The 21,970-nt window shown below is 49.4% G+C and overlaps 1 protein-coding gene across 2 annotated transcripts in view; it reads right to left on the bottom strand.

Annotated features, from left to right (window-relative positions):
• Positions 1–4,128: 4,128 nt before the first annotated feature.
• The window catches only part of LOC144728641 (homeobox protein PKNOX2-like), a 172,445-nt gene continuing 154,603 nt past the window's right edge, over positions 4,129–21,970 (bottom strand). For both annotated transcript variants that reach the window (XM_078608205.1, XM_078608206.1), the window contains 4 exons: positions 16,670–16,746; positions 15,409–15,579; positions 12,975–13,063; positions 4,129–11,063 (listed from right to left, as the gene is read on the bottom strand). In XM_078608205.1, coding sequence (XP_078464331.1) covers positions 10,855–11,063; positions 12,975–13,063; positions 15,409–15,579; positions 16,670–16,746 — 546 coding nt within the window. In that variant the 3' untranslated portion in view covers positions 4,129–10,854. The remainder of the gene's footprint in view (positions 11,064–12,974; positions 13,064–15,408; positions 15,580–16,669; positions 16,747–21,970) is intronic.

The raw sequence follows: 21,970 nt of genomic DNA, 5'->3' as shown, positions 1-21,970 counted from the left end.
TCCCCACCCTCCCCTCCCCACCAGCCCCTCCCCACCCTCCCCTCCCCACCCAGCCCCTCCCCACCCTCCCCTCTCCACCCAGCCCCACCCATCCTATTTTTTGATGCACGACGGACGGGCACAATAATCCCTTGTGGGCTGGTGGAACCAGGTGGTTACTACCAGTATGAGTGTCTCTCGCCAGACTGTGCTCCCATTGATAACGAGACAGCTTGAAATCCTGGAGAGGTCCATGAAACAACAAACGGCGTCAAGGCAGACATCGCCACTGATAAGAGCGAAGCATGTCGATTTGATAGTGGAACCACGTAACATAACCATCCTGCACACTGCAACTAATACTGCCGATACCTTAATTAAAAAAAAGTAGTTTCCTGCCCAAATGAACATTGAGGCAGTGCTCATCGATTTACGGACTTAAACCGGCGGTGGAAATTCCACAGTCCTCTTGTCAGGGGCGAGTTTGGTCTAGCAAACTCTCAGGCAGTCTTCTTCACTAAGCATTAAGGGAGGGAGGCCACTTTCAGTGTGACGACTGCCACACATTTGTAACCCCATTGGGGGTTTGACAGCACGATGATGATGATGATGGGGGGTGTTGTCACGTGTTGTGTATTGTCGGGGGCCACACTAAAGGCCACTAGTAGTGGCTCGCGGACCTTGCGATGAAGAACGCTGCGATAGAGGGGAGTTAAACAAACCATCACGAAGCACCGACACCAGGGTTTACTAAACTCGAGTCCTCGAGAGCCACCACGCTTCGTCTTGCCGCGTTTGACAATTCACTCCTCCCAATTCAAATCAACTCGTTCTACGCGACCGATGATTGTTAAACACGACTCACGTGATGCGGTAAGCGATTAAGAGTCTGCGTTTGGGATCTCAGTGTGCGTGTGCACCAAGGGTGGCACAGTCGGGTTTTTTTTACAATCGGGTTTAATTGTCTTTTTATATTAAACCCGATCATCTGAGATTGGGAGAAATCCGGTTTAATTGGTTCTAATTGCAGAACCGCACTTCGCCAACTTCTCAACGATGGGCTTCATCCATTCCAAGCGAAGGAACTCACTGGCGGCGCCCACGATTGTGGAGGAGAAGCTCGTGTTCATCAAGACCAACCTGCCCGCCGCATTCTACGACTACCCCGTGCCCGACGGCCCCCCGAGTACGATAGCAGCACCGACGAGGAAGCAGCCTAAGCCTTGGATCAGAGTTTCATATTCATTAAACCAGGTTCTAATTCCCCGAAATCGGGTTTAATTGTATTAAAGAAAAAACCCGATGCCTGCCGCTGGAAAAATCGGGGTTTTTTCCCACCCATGGTAGATGCACGCGTTCAACGCGACGCAGGCGACAATTGCTTACGGCGTCACGTGGTACGTGTTTAACAATCATAGGGCGCGTGCCGCGTGGAACCAGTTAATTTATATTTGGATGGGAGGGGCGGAAAAGTTACGAGGACTGGAGTTTCGCGGAACCTTTGAGACCAATGGCGTAACGGTGGTGAGATGGTAACTACCTCGCCTGGTATGCAGGAGGTCGTGGGTTCGATCCCGACCCTGACGCCTGCTGTATAGTTGGAGTTTGCATGTTCTCCCCGTGGTCGCGTGGATTTTCCCTCCGGATCCTCCGGTTTTTTCCCTCCACATTTAGAATCGACACGCGTTTTTTCGAGTATTTGGCTGCTATACATTTTCACGAGATGATGAGGCACTTCGTTGAGCTATCATTTGTGATAACCAGGTCGCTTCTGAAAAAGAGCTGTATCGCGCTCCGTGGACCTTACCTGGTAAAATAAAACAATTAGTAAAACAACTAAAAGCTCGATGCCATGACTTGTACGCACAACGCAGAGCACCAGAGCCATCTGCTGGTGTCACACGAGACGTTGGTGTACCAACCTTTCCAGAAAGCGGAGAGAGAAGGAAAATGTAGAGAAAAACAATATATATAATTGTTTTTTTACCCTTTTATCTGGCAACAAAACTGACACCTTTTTTACAAGGAGTCATGTTTGCATAGACCACAATACCTGCAGCCATAATGCAAACAAAAAACATAACTCTGATAATATATGCACCGTCATTGAAGTTGATTGGTCCACACCTGAGACAATCAACTTCATGTTATGTTTTTTGTTTGCATTATGGCTGTAGGTATTGTGGTCTATGCAAACATGGCTCCTCGTAAAAAAAGGTGTCAGTTTTGTTGCCAGATAGAAGGATAAAAAACCAATTATCATATTTTTTACTGGCAAATGAGGTTCCAATAATATATATAGGCAGGGCAATCGTGAGCATAATTTATTTCAGCTGTCAATTAAACAAATCGCCATGGCAACCCCCCGCAATATGTGTCGACTTCACCAGCAGCCACGACTGGCAAAGGGCGAGGCATTTTTGCATGTCCAGTCTCAGGTGGACAGAGTCCGCGTCTTGGCGTCTCTCACTTCGACAATGTCCAGTTAACGTGCAGCATCCAACGCTAGACCCTCGCTGTCCACCCTCGGTGTCACCCACCTTCGCTGTCGCCCACCCTCGGCGTCACTCACCTTCTCGTTGGCGCTGTTCACTGGCTTGCAATTAAAAGTCTCAACGAATTAGGTGAAAATGAAAAACAAGACACGGAGCCCAGACGTCTGGCTCCAAAATAACACGTTTGTCTACACTGGGTCTGGATCCAATTTGGACTCATTCTCTCTGGAGCAGTTCCCAATCTCGCTCTTCCCTTTAGAAACAACATAATGCCGCCACCACCCCACCCCCGTCTCTCTCTCTCTCTCTTATAGTCGCTCCAATCTCACAATTCACAGTAATTCACGGCTCTGTGAGTTTAATAACTTTAAATATACATTTTTATGGTGTAATTATGCTGTTGTGCCTCCCTTAGTCTGCTACAGCGGCATCTGCCAAATATGTCTCTTCGAGAACTGGGGGGTTGACGTCTCACACGCAGCGAAAGTCAGAGATTCTCAAGAGTTTATCAAACAGGGGAAATGTACGTATCAGAGTGTAACCTTTACCCTTTGACACCTGCCGTCTGCCATTCTTTTCACCGTGCCCGGTTTGGTAAGTTGTGTAGCAAAACGAAGTCCATGGGCCAAAGCAGAGATCATTGCCACCCAGAGCCGGCCCAGCCACTAAGCGACCCTTGCAATTGCAAAGGGCCCCGTGGCCAGCAGAGGGCCCCCTAGAGTCACTGCTAGCTAGTAGGTGAAAAAAAATCATACATCAAAGGGGCCTCCAACCAAATTTTGCTTAGGGCCCCCAAAGGTCTAGGGCCGGTTCTGTTACCACCTAAGGCATCCAAACGCTTCAGGCGTGTCGATGTATTTGTATGGCTAATGAGTGGCTTATCCGATAGCCCACTCATTTGAGATGGCAATCACCCATTCTAGATTTGAAGCTTTCGTGACTGCAATGATTCATACTCTTAGTTCTTTCGGTAAAGTCACCATGTAGGTAAAAAAAATGAAATTAAATTTACTTCACCGAGTGTTAACATCCCCAGCGTTTAACAGAACTCTACTGTCAGCCAACACTGGTATAAACATGGGCATTTTCGTTTCTTTTCTATCATGTGTATCCACAGTGATTTGCGCACAAACACGTCCACGTCGACGACGCCCACGAGTACCTCGTGCCCTTTTTTAGCCCCGCCTCCCCTCCCGATACGTTCCATTCATTGGCTACCACATTCTGATAAGCTCCTCCCCCCCTTAACTTGTATTTAAGAGCTTGCATCTTGAATCCCTGCCTCACTTGATGCAGCAAATCTGGCTGTGACGGTCCCACCTGATGACAGAGACTTGTGTTGCCTCCGAAACGTCGTGATTTTATTGTTTTATTTGTATTAATTTTTATTTCATTTTTCGACCTACGTGACTTTACCGAAAAAACTAAGAGTATGGCCATCACCCAATTTGTGTGCTGTTGGCCGTGAAGATTTTGAAACCTCTTCAGTCATGCCACGAGTACCGACAAAGTGAAATATCTGGTCTGGGGCTCACGGACCAAACGGGCACTTACAGGCCGAGTGTCAGGTCGAAGGATGGTGAGAGTGAGTGTCATCGGAAGAAGGCATGACAGACCGAGGAGTCGTCTCACCAGATCAGCGGAAAACAACAAGTTTCGGGGGTGGAAAGCGCGTTTACCAAAAAACGGAAGCCATTTGAACGATCCACTCCCATGAGATCATAGTCTCACGCCCGCGTTACAAATAGACAAATCATCAAGACCAGCATCGAGTTTGGTTCCTGATAACAGTAACAGTAGAGTACTTGCCGTATTTATTTTTATCTGGATCTTAAGGTGGGGAGGGGGGGGGGGGTGCTGGGATTTGCGAACATACCAAGTTACTGAGAACCATAGCATATACGGGAATGAAATCGGTCAAAATATATATTTACTGCGTATATATGTAAACTTTTGTAAACAAATTTTATTTTACCTTTTTGCACTTTGCAATTTTAAAACTTTACATGCTGCAAGTGCAAAACGCGTTTTTTAAATTTTCTTTCGCAAAACTCGAAGAAGTTTTCACATTTTAAATGTGTGCTTGGAAAATGAGCGTGACACGGGCACCAGGAGATTACTTGTACAGCATATCGAAACAAGTCTCAGAAAACACCAAAACTTTTGACAGTACACCATCGTCAAGCGAACACGAAGATTATTTTTGTAATCGTAAGATCAGCCGCTTACCCTTTTTTTCTGTTCTGGCTATCGTTTGTAAATGAACGTTAGGCCCAAGATGGCTGCATGTTGGAGCGCCACTCCACTGTTTGATTTCCTAACCCCACCGCAAAGTAGTGCAAGCAACAAAACCAAACACGCCAACACATTTCTCTGATCACACTTTTTTTTCTGAGCAGAGCACAGCAGATTTTTTTCCTCGCTCAAATTTAGCTCAACCTCTCTCCAACGGAACGGGAACCAGACCCCGATCACTTTGTGCTTATCCTCAGCCTCTTGCGTTTTATTTTCGTCCCTTCATCGCGTGGAGGACTGCTCCGTCGTTTAACTTTTCACGTGGAAAACACATTTTTACGGCGACTTATCCATTAACATCGCGGTCCAATCGGATGGAATTCCAAAACATCTTTATCAAACAGGGGAAATGAAATCGTTCAAAAGCACAAAGCATTTCGCCTCTCGAATCCACCGTTAATTAACGATACGGACGAACAATCATTTACATTTTTTGTTAAAAAAAATTGGTAAAGTTGATCTATTCTCCACATTGCAACACAACTTCGGAAAGTAAGACTCTCCCCAAAATATCTTGTACTCATTTTGAAAACAAAGCGTGTGTGTTTTATATTTCGGGAAGAATGCACGCGACACTGCTACCAGGGGGCTCTGCCATCCAGAGGATGATGGACAAACGCGCCGCTTTAACATGGGGAGATGGTGATATCTTATGGAAGATGATTTCGAACGGCCAGCGAGCGGGCGGTCCTTCTGCACCCGGGGCTGGCCACGGATTGAGTTGGAGAAAACGTCTTCAGGCAGGACGATCCTCATAACCAAAATACGACAGATCTTGCGGGAAGATGATTTTTGACGAGAATAAAGCGGCACACACCGCCCTGGAAGACGCAAGTGTCCTTCCCCGGACTATGAGACGCAAGCCCAACAATGTTTTTACTTAAAAATTCGGGGAGGGCTTCGGCACAGCCGCACGCGGCTCTTTAAAAAGGACCGTCTCGTGACCGTTATTTATTAAGGACCAACGCCTCTCGTATGCACACGCATTGCGGGACTTGAAATATTAATAAAAAAATGTTTTTACCGAATTCGAAAATAATGTTTATCTTGTTATTTTGGTCACCGACTCCCCCCCTTCGCCCGGAGATCGCTACGGCGATTGTGGCTGCGTTGGTTCCCATTTGGTGAGCAAGGCTGCCCCGACTGCGCAAAGTTGGAAAGACGAGGCACTGAGCCCACTGCATTCCCGGTGGCTTTTGCGAATGCCTGGAATCAACAAGGGTGTTGAAGGCCATAGAGCAGAGGTCGCAAACGGGTTTTGATTCCTTACCCGTACCCGGCCGCACCAGGGTCGCAAATGGGTACCCGTACCCGGCTGGGTACGGGTAGCCGTTCCATACCCGAACCCGTACCCTACCCGAAATGAGTGACAAATGGTTACTCACCAGTGACTCACGGCCTACCCGTACCCGTACCCGGCCGCACCAGGGTCGCAAATGGCTACCCGGGTATCGGGTAGGATACGGGTATCAGGTATTGGGTACCCGGTTGCGACCTCTGCCATAGGGTAGGATACGGGTATCAGGTATTGGGTACCCGGTTGCGACCTCTGCCATCGGGTAGGATACGGGTATCAGGTATTGGGTACCCGGTTGCGACCTCTGCCATCGAGGGAGGGAGGGAGAGGGGGTTGTGGCAGCTCCAAGGACAACAAATTAAAAACCGAACCAGACCGTATGGGCAGGCGTAACACACAAAAAGAAAACCATTCACACATTTTTCTACAAACTTAGAAAATTGGCGACAAAATAAATACTCAACGTAACATCATTACAAGCCCAACTTAACGACTTATAATATATGTGTGTGTAAAAAAAAACAAGAATGCTCTCATGTTTCCACGTGTCACCCACGTGGCACACAGTAAATTATAAAAGCGGCAAATCAAACCAATTAAAGCTGTTGAGCTTACACGACTGAGAATCATTACAGCATTGGCAGCTCATGGTGGCCCAGCGGGGCAGATGCTGCACATTTGGAAAGTTGTGTGCAATTTGTCTCCATGCAATTGTCCTTGTAATAGCACGAGGAAACGTTTTCTGACCACGGGGAAACGTTGGATTCCGAGAATGTCTTCAAACACGAATAACTGTCAACGTACAGGACGAGACTGTAACATGTGGTGGGGGCACAGATTGGAGGTGTGCAGCAAAATACACAACTGTACTGTACTTCTATGCTCCCATTTCCACATGCTCCCCCGCCTTTCACCAACCCGCGTGCCGACCAGTCCGGCGAAGTATGCTCGTATATTCCCAAAACGTTCGTGATGCTGTGACGCCTGACAAAGGAGCTGCATGCACGTACGTGTCCGTAATGGCAGTGCACGAGATTTGCACACCGATTATCGTGCACAGAAGCACAACGCTATCATTCGCGAAAAAGAAAAACTGGAGCGCGCACGATCTCGACGCTCTCAATTTTCCATCCGAGTATTTCGCCACGCTGCCTCTTCGCGGCTGTGTTGCATCGCATCGCCCGCCGCGGTTTTGTCGCGTCGCGCCGCCCGTCCGTCGTTTCGGCGGCGGCGTCCGACGTTTCGCCCCCGCGCGCCGGGAGCTTCTTGGGCGTCCGAAGCGGAGAAGACGTTCCCCCCCCCCCCCCCGCCGAGAAGTTCCCTGGCACTCGGAGGAATCATCGGATGCAACGGCGAAGCGAGTGGTGCTCGGCAACACCGGAAAAAAAACATGTCGTGTTGTTTTTTTTTTAAACCAAAAGAGACGAGCGGCTTTCTTCGCGCGAGCCTCGCGGGGCACACGAAACGTCTTCTTGTGCGGAAAGAAAAACCACAACAACAAGGCGCGTTAAGTCAGCGGTCACAAAAATCTGGCTATTGCCTGATGAAGCAAATCTGGTTGTTGCCTGAAGCGAGTTGTAACTACTGGAAACACGTCGTACTTAGATTGTAAACCTTGTGGCTTGGCTCTCCAACAAACCAGTGTGCTGTACTAGTAACGAATTGGCCACGTTCTGTTGACGTGACAACCCTTACTAGTTGGCTGTGTCGGGTGGTGGCGGGTTTAAACGACGCATTTATATATTTACGCGATCGAACCCCCAAAAAACCTCTATGATGAATTACGGGTCACAGAATCTCCGTCGGATGCGCCTTGACGCACCAGGCAGAGCCACGTCGCGTTTCCAAATGACACCGCAATCTCGCCGCGTGGGGTCTTCCAAGTGACACACGTGCGTCCGCGTTGCGTCAGCGTCGTTTTGTCGCGTCAACGCCATCTCGTCCTTTCCAACTACAGACGGGACGTAGTTCTGAGGGATCCCATTTTGCTCCCAAAGGAGTTCTCTAGATTTGCTGAATGCCGCATCATCTTGTGCCAACGTATCTTACACCAGTTATACATACACATATCAAAAAAAGAAACGTCTAATTTGTCGTAGAAAAGAAAAAACCAAGCACAGCATGTTACATCGCACATCCCACCATAGCATGCATAGTCTCTTCATCCCTTCAGCCGACACGATGTCAAATGCGTCTCTCGAACCTTCCGAAACATCCGCCATTCTTCATCGTCAAACAACAAGTGCTGGGGGTGGCCACTCGCGCTTTCGCAACAGTTCACCGGTGGGGGGCGGGGGGCTGGCGCGTCTCTCGTCTCTCTATGTACATCAAAAGTTGAGAGATGCGCGGAGGAGTCGTCCGACCCCTTCTCCCTCCACTCCCCGCACGAGTTTAAATCTCCCCCACCCCCGCCGCGTCGTCACGAATGCCGCGAGTTCGAGCGCTTTCTCGGGGAGCGTTGCGCGAGCGGACGGACAGACGTCCGGTCAGGGCGGAGAACGGCGGAAAGCGACGGTTCCACTGAACGCGAAGGTCGTCGCAGCCGCTCTCGCGTTCGTTCCGTTCGTGGCCGCGCGTTTTTCCTTCGGTGCGGATGTCCCGGACGTTTCGGGAGGAGCTTCTTCGGTTCCTGAACTTAAAAAAAAGTTTCCCAAGAGGATGCCGTGACGTGGGGCGAAACGCCGGACGTCGTCGCGCCTAACAACACGAAATGCAACCAGGAAACGCATCGGAGATAGGCCGTTAAAATGTGGCCTTCCCCCCACAAATCCGAGTGTGGTTTTCCAGGTCAGGCTGCAAGTTGACCATTTCTTCTCTCGAGCTTTTGCCACGCGCTATTGTGGGTATCTCCAGGAGTTAAACTAAACTTTTTTTTTTACCAGCTAAGGCCCACTGGGCTATGGAGCTATTTTTCAGAAGCGACCTGGCCACAAATAATACCTCAACGAAGTGGCTATTCACGTTGACATTTATAGCGGCGTGTCGATTCTAAATGTGGAGGGAAACACCGGGGGACTTGGAGAAAAATCCACGCGACCACAGGGAGAACACACAAACTCCAAATATACAGTCGTCCGGGTCGGGATTTAAACCCACGACCTCCTGCATACTCGGCGAGGGAGTTAACATCTCGCCACCGCTGCAAGAAGTTACCTTCAAGTTGACCTGAAAGGTGCCCCGCAGTGGTGCGTCGCGAAAGCTCCAGAGAAGAGATGTTCAACTCGCAGCCTGACCCAGACCACCGCACTTGGACAACCAATTCCGTTTGCCCATGAGCCAAGGAGGTTGGTCGGTACCACCTGAGGTGACAAGTACTACCGGTATCCAGCTGAGCAGATGTAAGTGTTCTTCATTGCAAGGCCCGCGGGCCACTGGCGGCCCCTGATGGCCTTTAGTGCGGCCCCCGACAACAAATGTGTAAACACATCCCATCATCTTCTTGGTTCTTTCAGTAAAGTCACGTAGAAAGGAAATAATAAAATAATACAAATAAAACATAATCAAATAATTCTCACGACGTTTCGGCCACAACGCAAGCAGCCGTCCTCAGGTGAAGAACAGGTCTGTCGGGAAGACAGCGTCTGAAGACGCGTCTGAATTATTTTATTATGTTTTATTTTTATTATTTTATTTCCCGTCTACGTGACTTTACCGAAAGAACCAAGAAGATGAATCCCTGCAGTCACGAAAGCTTTAAATCGAAATTTACACCCCATCATCATCGTGCTGCTGTCAAAACCCCCCAGTGGTTTCAAATGGTGTGGCGGCCCTCGCACTGATGATGTCTTATCAGCGACAGTGGGCCCCTCCCCCCCCTCTGAAAATGAGTGAAGAACACTGATGTATAACGTTTGTTTTATATGCACATGCTTCGTGTTAATATTCCATAGATGCTTTATATATATTAAAACAAATATTCTCCAAAACAATGTTCTCTGCCAAACATACTAGGATACCTCTCCTTAATGACCTTTTTTATATCATAAACAGCTACCATGGTGACCTTACTATTAGATGCATTTGTAATGTAGAGATACAACTCTTCACGAAAATCAAAGTCAGCATTTGCCACCCTGAGTGTCACTGAAAAGCCAAATTTGGGCCAATGGCTCAAGGGCTAAGTTCGAACCCACTACACAACTCCCAAAACATGGGCAAAGGTCACAAGGTCAGGATCACACGCACGGCCAATCAGGCGGCAGGGCACCCATTTGTGACCACGTGACATACCTGAGCCAATCAGACTCGTCATAAAAAATATATAAATCATGCACATTATCCTGCATTTCGTTACAGAACATGTTTACAAAGCAACATATTTATAAAGCACAAAAAGCTTGCATGTGATTGACGGAGGAGTCCATTATGTACAAACCAATGGTCAATTCTTCAATGACCACTGTAGCGTGCTAGGTACCTCATAAATGTGTCAAAGATGCTAAACGCTGGGGGTCACGAACCCTCGAAACAAAAGAAGCTTCAAACGTTTCATTTTACACACTTTTCTCTCTCGCAATGTACATACTTCAACATGACACTGGCCGTCGCCGTGACTACTGCCGAGTAACATCCGCCCGTGCTGACATCAGAGCGGCGTCACACTGGCTGGGGCTAATTAAGGAGCCCCTCATTTTTTTTGAAGCTCAAATTTAAATAAACAAAATTGGAAATGAGGCCCACCCCTCCTCTCCCCGCCGCCACTTCCGGGAGTACTATCTTGACTCGTTGCGGCAATGGGGGGGGGAGTGGGAGGAGTTGGGTGGTGGTGGAGGGTACAGGCAGAGGGCGCTAATCGGGGGACGGGCAGCCGGCAAGCGTGAGGTCGTGAGCGGTGCCGCTGCTGCCCTCGTCGTCGTCGTCGTCGTCGTCGTCGCCGCCGCCGCCGCCGTCATCGTCGGTGCCGTCCTGGGAGTCGTCGGCACCGTACCCGACGCTGGAGCCTGGGCGTGGGAAGGGGGGCTCGCTCGGGTCGCCCCCCGTGGCGTGCCCGTCGCCACCTGGGCACAACGCGCGCAGCGGCAAAGCATGGGAAAGGGTAAGCGAATCAATTAGAATGTGTACGTAAAAAAACCTTAAACTATTCTTTTTCTTCTAGATTTGAAGCTTTCGTGACTGCAAGGATTCATATTCTTACGTTTTTTCGGTAAAGTCACGTAGGTAAAACATTAAATTTTAATAAAAGTAAAATAAAATAAAAATCACGACGTTTCGGAGGCAACACAGCTGTCGTGGCTGTGACGGTTTCACCTGAAGACGGAAGCTTGTGTTGCCTCCGAAACGTCGTGATTTTTATTTTATTTTACTTTTATTAATTTTAATGTTTTAACTACGTGACTTTACCGAAAAAACCTAAGAATATTCTTTTTCTATCTTACCAGGTTTAAATAGTTTCTCCGATTCTGATTGTGAACGCCAAGAGATGCCTGCAGTTGTGCGAGAGCTTGAGAGAAGATACGCTCATCACGCAGCCCCGACACGGAAAAAAAAAAAAAACTCGGCGGCCACGGGAAACGTCCACGTGTTGCATTGGCGCGTTCTTAGAAATGAAACGATTCGTGGAGAATTGATTATATCTAACGCAGCTTCTCTCCAAGATTAATATTTCCGTTTAAGGATAAACATGTAATGTCCATGAGTATCAATTTGCACGGTCATTATCGTTGAAATTTCAATCGATATAAACACCATTTTTGTAACCGAGAACTCATGTGAGACCGCGAGTCTTTTTTTTTTTTGCAACAGATTGCACACACCAGTGATTAAATCTATATTATTTAATATCGCTATGAGAGTAAATGGTACGGGGAGTAAGTTTTCACAAGTAGAGGTGCCCTATAAAGATTGAATCGCCGTTCTTAAAACTGTTCTGCTGCAACCCCACGGTAGGCAATGAAGCACGATGGGAAAGTAAGGGAATCGGGATTCAGCCATGCTAGATCCACGGCTGGATGAAGGCCTCCCGAAGCCACCGTCACATCCTCACAATTCTGCGTTGTAATAATCTACCCGGCACCCGCGCACGAAGTGATGTCATTGCTCCATCTCCCCAGTGCACCCGGTCTGTTCCTTGGGTGCCACTCCGTCACCTTTCTAAAGAAATTGGGATTACGTCGCACTCCCCATGGTACGGCACCCCAGGGCTGTTTAAGTTAAATTAAATAAAAACACTTGTCTGCACAATAACTAAATACAATAAGGCAAATACACTGGCCAACCCATTCCCACTCAAGGATAAAACACATTCCTGCAGAGGGAGCTGGTAGGAACGTTGGGTTGCTCGGTCAATGGCCAGGGTCAACGGCGGCGTGGTGTATTCCGCAAATATGCCCGACTGTGAGGGCGGGCACAAGCCGGCGTGAGTAGGTTAAACGTTGAGTTTTATAAGGGCACCACGGGGTGACCAGTCCCTCCCGACCCAGCCCCACCCCTCCCACCCCCCACCCAGCCCCACCCTCCCCACCCACCCAGCCCCTCCCCACCCAGCCCCTCCCCACCCTCCTCACCCTACCCACCCAGCCCCTCCCCACCCTCCCCTCCCCACCCAGCCTCTCCCCACCCTCCCCTCCCTCCCCTTCGGCACACTCCCCACCCAGCCCCTCCCTCCCCACCCCCTCCCTGCACGACGGACGGACACAATAATCCCCTGTGGGCTGGTGTAACCAGGAGGTTCCTACCAGTACCAATGCAAACAAACGTGTGTTCACATTGGACTTCAAAAGATTCGAGTTGCAGGAGCTGGCAACTATACGTTGAAATCGCGGAACACAGAGGAGCCCCCCGGAGGATGTGTCGGTCTCCAGCGAGGGCTCGCCGCACGGGAACGGACGTGGGGGCCTGCTGGGTGGGTGTTGCCCCCCCCCCCGCCCCCAGCCACCCACACCCCCTACGCCCCGCGTCCCCGTCGGTACCGTCAGCGTTCGATCCCGACCGCTGAAGGAGTCTCCTCGCCTCCGCTTCTCCCGTCGCTCCCGTCGACGCCAGCTGCTCCGGCCAGAACCTGGTTGGGGGGGGGGGGGAGAGACCGACGTGAATAGGAAGCGTCGCAGCGCCACGTCGGCAGCCGGCGGCAGCTGGTGGTGTGGGCCCCCCAAAAAGGCCCCCCTCTCCCTCCCCGCCGTTCCTATAAATTACTTTTGGAGGGACCCCGACTCCCCGTCCCCCCCCCCACCTCTCTCCCTGTGAGATGAGAGATACCGACGAGGGATAGAGATGTAGTGAGATGGGAAGGGAGATACAAATGAGACAGATGCGGTAAGATGAGATGCGGACAAGGGAGAGATGAAGTTAGATGAGAGGAATGCTGCACAGACAAGACAGGGATGAGAGATACATGAATTTGTGTGTTTATTCGGATTGGAATTAGAACTTATTTTGTACACTCATATTATTTTAGGATTACTCGATACTCTACCATGCTATTATATCATCATTCCCTCACTATTATACCACACTATATAAGAACAAATATTAGAGGGAGGTGAGAGTGGGAGATAGAGGAAGGAGCAGGAGATGGAGAGTAGACAGGTGGGGGAGAGAGAGTGAAAGGGCATGGCACGGAGAGGAAAGAGAGAGCAAAACGGAAAGAGAGAGACAGAGAGGGAGGGCAAGCGACAACCAAGAGAGATTAGCGGGAAAGGGAGAGATGAGAGAATAAGGAGAGCGAGGGCGAAAGGTGAGAGATGCGGGGAGAGGGGTGGGGAGAGGGAAGAGGGTCAGAAGCATTGGAGGGACATGATGGGTCAGAGGAATTGAGAAACGGATAGAAACAGAGACAAAGTGAGAAATAGCGATAAATTGCGATATATAGCACAGAGAAGGCAATTTAAAGGTGGAAAGATAGAGGGCTCTTTAAACAAATAAAACAAGAAAGTTTTGCCGGCTGGCTGGGATGTACGGGTTTGAGATTTTGAGAAAAATACAGTTTCTAATTGCTCTTGACAATATACTCCCAGGGTGGGTGTGCAAATTATTCGATCGGTCTCAGGGTTTTGCGGAATTCTCCGTTTTAAAACCTCACCACCCCCATTCCCCCCCACCCCCCCTCTGGCCGGCAACGAGCGCCGTGCACCGCATTTCAAAGCGAACGCCGTTATTCAGCGAAGACGTACGGCCGACTCTGCCGACCGGTCCGAAACCCAATGGGGAAAAAAATCCACGGGAATCACGGTCGCATTAAGCGCGCGCGATAAAACACTTTTTTCTCTGGAGCTCGTAAGCGCAGATGAAAAGCGCTCCGTGGAATTGCGGACCTTCCTGCGACCAGTGCGTTTCGCAGTACGCGCATATTCTAGTTTAGTAATTTAACCAATTATTTTAAAAAGAAAAATATATACCTCAAGCAAACCGAGCGTGTCCCATAAATGATGAACGTGCAGAGACATCACTCAGAGCAATACTGAAGGGTACCATATACATGAATAAAAAAGACCAGTCCTTCCATAAATAGTTCACATAAATAAATTATAGTTTTTTCTTGGCAAGTATATACGAGTGTGTGCGAGATATGTTTGGCGGAGCGGTAGTGCAGCGGTTAGCGCACTGCGCTACAAACCCAGTGACCTGAGTTCGATTCCTGCTCACAGGCAGCACCAGTGACGATTATCTGAACTGGCCTTGGGCCTCCCCTAGGTCAACTCAGCCTCAAATGAGGACAGTACTTGGTCCGGTGTGTAAACATCGCCACTGTGGAGACTAAGATTGCCGGGCATGGTGCTGGCCACCCATCCCCCTCATGTCCCGTGCCGACCTTCATAGGTGCTCGCTAACAGCACTTGCCCTGAAAGGACACTTATTATTAAATCGACACCGAAGTCTTGGGGTGAGGTCTTACTTTCCGTGAGCTTCGCATCATCCGAAGAATACAGCACAAGAATGAGCCGCTGTGCACACGGTAACCGTCCCCTTCTTCACACGGCCGCAATGGGTGGAGGGCGCCGTGGTAGCCGATAATGCGTGGCAGGGTGTGGCTATTCATGAATCCCATTAATCAGTATATTGACTCTTTCCCGATCCGATGACATACGTGTACATTATATCAGTTTTCCTTCTGGTTCCGAATCGGGGAAAAAAAACTTTTCTTCCGATTCCAGAAGAAAAACTGAAATAAAATAATTGTATCGGTACCGAGGCTCCCACAAGGCCGTGCGGGAGGGCGTGTGGCACAGTTTGACCCCAGCTATCAAAGGATGCGGTTGTGTCATTATAGTTTTCTGCGGTGAATACAATGTTTTGAAAAAATAACGGCGCTATGCCTATCATAATAAAAGAAACGCTAACCGTTTGCGCGTTCCGTGATTCGGCGGATGTCTTTGAACGGGAAAGGGTTCATCGTCAACCACCCACCTGAGCAAGGCTCTGGGTGCCGCCTTGCCTCTCCTCCCTCTCCCGCACCCGGCGGAACCTCCCTCTGGATTTCCGGTGGCATTCCCGACGGAATTCCCAGTCGGATTTCCGCCGCTTGTGTTGCCAGCATCGAGCATCGGCTGCAGGATCCGCCGGCGAGCGTTGATAAACCTGCCGCGACGGGAGGTTGGGGGTTCAGGTCGGGGCGACGCGCGTCCACGTAGAACGACGGCGAGAGGCGGGTGGAGAGGAGAGCAAAGTTGGAGATACCGGCGATTCAGGAAAAATGAGTAGGGGGTGGGGGGCTCAGGCAGAACGCGTTGTTGTGGGGGGGCAGGGGGGGGGGGGAGCGATGGCCGGTGGTCGGGACGTACGACGGAGCGGTGGCCAAACGATGGAAGACGCGGAGGATGGAGCGGTCGGATCAGCTCGTGCGCAGGACCTCAGCTTTCAAAGGCCTCCATCCAGCAGTGGGTTTATCACGGCGGACGACGACAGATGCAATGCACACCCTCACGCTTGATTATCACCAAATACATACGTTTCGGAGCGCGGTTTTTCGGGTGATTGAAGGATCAGATGTATGTGGGGCGTATGCGTTGCAAGTGAGGGGTTTGGCGCAAATTGTGGAGGATGTTGCTGGGACGCTGAAGGCAGCCACCTGTCACAATGAGCAGAGCGCCGGGTGGCACGGTGTGGAGAAACAGGTGGGGCATCTACCAGTCAAGCCATTCAGTTAAACCAGAACAACTGCACACCTGTATCGTGACCTTCTGCCAGCAAACCTTCGACACTACAAAATATTTAAACTATTTTTATTGATCCAGGTAAGGCCGACTGAGTGAGACAGCTCTTTTTCAGAAGCGACCTGACCACAAATGATAGCTCAACTAAGTGGCTTATCATGATGAAACTTATAGCAGCCAAATATTCAAAACGCACGTTGATTGTAAATGTGCAGCGAAAAACTGGAGGAGCCGGAGAAAAATCCATGTAACCACAGGGAGAGAGACACCGCAAACTCCAAATATACAGCAGGCGTCAGGGTCGGGATCGAAGCCACGACCTCCTGTATACCACGCGAGGTAGTTCACATCTCGTCACCGTAGCGGCATGGTTTACAACATCTTGACGTGGACCTAGCCTGGCACAAGCGAAGCCAAACTCTCTCGTTCGTCTCGACCACTGCCCATCGGGGTGACGAGTCACTTAGTGGTGAATGACGATGACCCGATGCTGTGTGTGTGATTGCGGAATTCACCAGTTGTTGACCTGGAGGAGGGTGAGGTTCGTCTGGGCGGCAATCTGCCTCTTCTCGTCCTCTGTGGGGTATGGGTGCTGAGAAAACGACAAAGACAAATATCCCCCACATAGGTTACAAAGGCTTTTGGGGCAAGTGCTGTGAGCAAACACCTTTGAAGGCCGGCACGACGCACGAGGGAATGGGTGGCCAACATCACACCCGGTTGCCTTCGTCTCCCCAGTGGCAATGTTTACACAAGTTCATCAGGTACTCATTTAAGGCTGAGTCGACCTAGGGGAGTCCCAGGACAGGTTTAAATATTCAACACTATTATTGGTCACGAGCGGGAATCGAACTTGGTGTCGCCGGGTTCGCAGCGCAGTTCGCTAACCGCTACACTTTGTTGCTGACAGCTCGCACACACACAAAGACAAAGATCCACCGCGTAGCCTTAACAGACTGTAGGAGCAAGTGCTGTTGGCGAGCACCTATGAAGGCCGGCACGGCACACGAAGGGGGTGGGTGGCCAACACCACGCCCGGCCGCCTTTGTCTCCCTAGCGGGGATGTTTACACATCGCACCAGGTACTCATTTGAGGCTGAGTCGACCTAGGGGAGGCCCAGGACATGTTCAGATCATCATCACTGATGTTGGCCGTGAGCGGGAATCGAATCTGGGTCGCCAGGTTCGTAGCGCAGCGTAGCGCTAATCGCTACACCACCACTCCCACGAATACACAAGCAGACGCATACCGGACAGATATACAAAATGCACCGTTCAAGTTGAATTGCTTGCTTGAACAATTTCTGTTCGATAACATTGGTCCGAAAAGCCAAAAGATAGGCTGGTCTCTACTATTATTATTTTTTATAGGTGAACACGCATGGTAAAGTTCCACTTATGTTCACTTATGCACATATATGAACACAGTGGATACAAATTTTGATTTAAAGCTTTCGTGACTGCAGGGATTCATATTCTTGGTTATTTCGGTAAAGTCACGTAGAAGAGAAATAATAAAGTAAAATAAAAATATTTATTTTATTATTTCCCTTCTACGTGATTTTACCGAAAGAACCAAGAATACAGTGGATACAAATTGAAATTATTAAATCAAATAAAACTTCGGGATAAAAAAAAATGAACGCAAACCTTTTTACGCGGTCACAGCATTTAGCGCGGGGCCCTTGAAAGTACTGGGCCCGTAGCTACTACACATGTAGTAGCAACTTTTGCCACTAGGATAATCCGGCACTGCCGCATCTCCGATTAAGCAGTCTGGCTACCTTACGCTACGAAAGAGGTGAACGTACTACTACATATATGTAGTAGCTACTACATATATGTAGTAGCTACTACATATATGTACTAGGATAATAACCTTACGCTGCGAAAGAGGTGAACGTACATGCAACACAAATACATTATAGGAAGCCACTGGAGCTACGTACTTTTAAATGCTCCAGATTGACGAAGCCATTTCTTTAAAACTGCGTTTTTTTTTATTTGTTGCCCCCCCCCCTCCTACGTACGGTGCGAAAGAAGTTCTACATTATTGGAACCTCATTTGCCAGTAAAAAATATGATAATTGGGTTTTTACCCTTTTATCTGGCAACAAAACTGACACCTTTTTTACGAGGAGTCATGTTTGCATAGACCACAATACCTGCAGTCATAATGCAAACAAAAAAGATAACTCTGATAATGTATGCCCTGTCCTTGGCGTCATCTGGTCCAACACAATGTGAGACTAGGCTCTGAGGAAAGCTGTCTCGGGTGTGGACCAATCAACTTCAAGGACAGTGCATACATTATCAGAGTTATCTTTTTTGTTTGCATTATGACTGCAGGTATTGTGGTATATGCAAACATGACTCCTCGTAAAAAAAGGTGTCAGTTTTGTTGCCAGATAAAAGGGTAAAAAAACAATTATCAAGTTCAACATTGTGCAAGTTCACGCGTGCAAACGGCGTTCTCGTCGCGAGGACGACGGCTCACGGAGGGGGCGCCACCGCGTGGCCACTGCCCGCCAATGTCAAGCCCTGCGACTCGAGTGGCAAACCAGCAGAGGGCAGTGCCACCCCGGGGGAGACAGCAGAGGCGAGCCCAGCTCCTCCTGATCCTCCTCCTGCTGCTGATGATGATGCCACTCTCTCTCTCAATACGGTATGGCTTACAACACAAATAAGCAAACAATAATCCTACCCGCATCCCGCCCCCCACGCACCCATATCTGTTCCACTTCGGAATGCCCTCTCCCACCGTCTCCTCTCCAAAGCTCTTATAACAACAATAATAAAAGCCGTGCTCAAATTCGAGAAACGTGTCAACGCTGATCTAGCTAGAGGTGGGAGGACGGGGGTGGGGGGGGCATTTTCCCCGCAAGAACGCAACGTTGGGTCAACGTTGACATGTGGTTGGAACCGTTGGGCCAATTTTTCGATTTAAAGCTTTCGTGACTGCAGGGATTCATCTTCTTGGTTCTTTCCGTAAAGTCACCGAAAGAACCAAGAAGACGTTGGGCCAATGTTGGCCCAACGGTTTTCTATGTTTCAGTGGGTCGGCCCTCGCACTTGCAAGCTGGCCCGGCCATCAACGACGAGGTGGGGGTGCCCACACTTTACCCCCGTCGCGTGCCGGTCGACCCACCGTGGGGCGAACGCATCGTGTACCGCTTGGGCGGACGAATCGAACTGGCGACCTCTGCATTGCGAGTCCGGCGTGGTGCCCACTGCAACAACGACAGCACGAATTGAGTAGCAATTATAAATATATATAGGACGCCACGGTGGCTCGGAGATGTTAACTAGCTCGCATGGTATACAGGAGGTCGTGGCTTCGATACCGACCCTGACGCCTGCTGTATATTCGGAGTTTGCGTGTCTCTCTCTCTCATCATCATCAATGTGGCGAGATGTTAAATACCTCGCCTGGTATGGAGGAGGTTGTGGGTTCAATCCCGACCCTGACGCCTGCTTCTGCTGTATATTCGGAGTTTGCGTGTCTCTTTCTCTCCCCGTGGTCGCGTGGATTTTTCTCCAGGGTCCTCGGGTTTTTTCCCACCAGATTTAGAATCAACGTGCGTTCATAGAGTATTTGGCCGAGATCAATTTCCACGTGATAAGCTACTTCGTTGAAACACCATTTGTGGCCACGTTGCTTCTAAAAAAGAGCTCTATAGCTGAGTGGCCCTTACACTGGTAAAAAAAAATACACACATCCACGTCCAAGTTGTAAATCCAGCTGCTGGCTAAGAACACATTGAGTAATTGTACATTTCCATAATATTTTAAAGCGCAAATGAATGGGGTTTTTCTTTCCTATTTTGAATGGACATTTGTTTTAATTAAAGTACATTTTCTTCCCATGAATAAAATAAAAACGTGCTTTCTTTTTACGGCCCAAATCTGACAAGCGGGGAAAGTGTTCCAATATGATGCCATTCATTCGTTAGTTTTTTGTTGTTCTTCCCTTTATCTTGTCGTATAAAGTGTTTGAACCATTACCCTCGGATTAATTGCGACACATTAACTCCTAAATAATTCGCCTATTAGGAAACGGTAACAATTTCTATCCAAACTTCGCTGTCACTTTACGAAACAGGGAACACATTCATGTGGACACTGTGATGAATGGGAACTACACACAATACCTTTCTGGACATTCCCTCCGCTAACTCCCACGATTTATTCCCATTCCGCCTTTGCAGACGCACTTATTTTTAAGGGCTTTTTCTATTTATGTTGAATAATTTCGTTTTTGATGGTTGGTTTTAGTTGGTGCGAGCCCGCACGCTTTTCTGTTTTTCACTCCATAACGCCGCCTCGTGACCCTCCGGATGAAAGGCGCTTTAGAAGTGTCAATTATTATGATTGTTAACACGTACGACAGGCATTGTTTCGTGCAAACGGCACTTATTCCTCGCACGGAAAAGTTTTCTTCAAGCAAATCACCTGCCGACAGCGTTTGCGATACGAGCACCGCCGCGGTGTTTCTTCGCTCGACGATGCGACGGCCACGAAATAATAAGAACAATGCACAAAAGAGCCGCCGTAACGCGAACGTATTTTTCACGAGGCCGTCTTGCAAACGCAGCGGCGGGTCGCACTCGCAGCGACCGCACCGGCAAGACGCGGCGATTCGTTGTGATTACGGCGCACAAGTTAACGACGACAGCCCCCCCCCTCCGCCTCCTCCTCCTCCTCCCCCCCACCCGCGCAACGCCGCTCTGTTCAAAAGACGCATTTTATGAACAATTTATCTGAAAGAATCGGCACGCCGCTGTGCGGTAGCCAAAAGCAGGCGCTTCATTATATATGTAAATGTTCTGTTCTCTCCGGGGGAAGCCAGGCAAAAGATGCGGAGAGGAGGGAGGAGGAGGAGGGAGTGGGGGATGGGGGGGAGGGTGTGAGATGTGGGGGGGAGCCAGGGGGGGGTGAAATGTGATGGGGGGGAGAGAGACAGAGCACTTGGCAAATGCACAATGCCACAAACAACACATTAGAGTTAATTAAAATCACAAACCATGCACGGCCCGGCACGGCACGCTTTCTCAGCTGTTACAAACACACATTATGCTTTGCGATGTCTACTGAGCTGGTAAATGAAATAACAAATGTCTTAATTGCACCCTCGTCATTTTGCCGGCGACGGCGTAATTTGTGAAACCGCCGCGCCGTAAACTCCCACGCCGCCTCGCGCTCCCCTCGCTGTCGATCTTGACGCGGCCGTCGGCGCGGTCACTCCATCAACATCGCGTCTTAATGTTCACTGTCGAAGAGCTTTTTTATTTATTTTTTTACTCGCGGGCTCGACGACACACGCACAAAACACCGGGCAATGTGTTGTCGTACAGCCTTCCTCAACCATACGTGGCCGATAAAGAGAAGCAGACGTGCCAATGTTTTTTTTATCGCTTCAGCAAACGCGCAACAACGCTGGTTGCAGCTACCGCCGAAACGTCGTTTTGGGTTCGGTCTCCGGCAGTCCGCCGTGCTGAAGCAACGCTAAAGTGCCGCGTCAGTTCACGCGACGGCGTTGATTCATTGGCCCATGTTGGGTGGAGGAGGGTGTATGACACACATTGCATTTTGCGCGATCCGACACGAACAATAAATTACCAACGAATGTGCATTTCGTTCTTAAAACACCACCCGGCGCCTCCATTTCAAGTCACCCAGCGTGCGACTGTGCACGTGGTTATTTTTGTTTTAGTCGCGTGCACGTGACCTAGCAGGGACCCTCTCTTTTAAGTTGACAGATGTGTCAGAAAAATAAATGGCAAATACAAAGCACAATCGTCAAGACACCGCCCTAA

The sequence above is a fragment of the Lampetra planeri genome, chromosome 29 (assembly GCF_965212315.1).
Source record: "Lampetra planeri chromosome 29, kcLamPlan1.2.h2, whole genome shotgun sequence".
Taxonomy (NCBI): Eukaryota; Metazoa; Chordata; class Hyperoartia; order Petromyzontiformes; family Petromyzontidae; genus Lampetra; species Lampetra planeri.
Note: the sequence above shows the minus strand (reverse complement) of the source record. Positions and strands in the feature narration are given on the sequence as shown.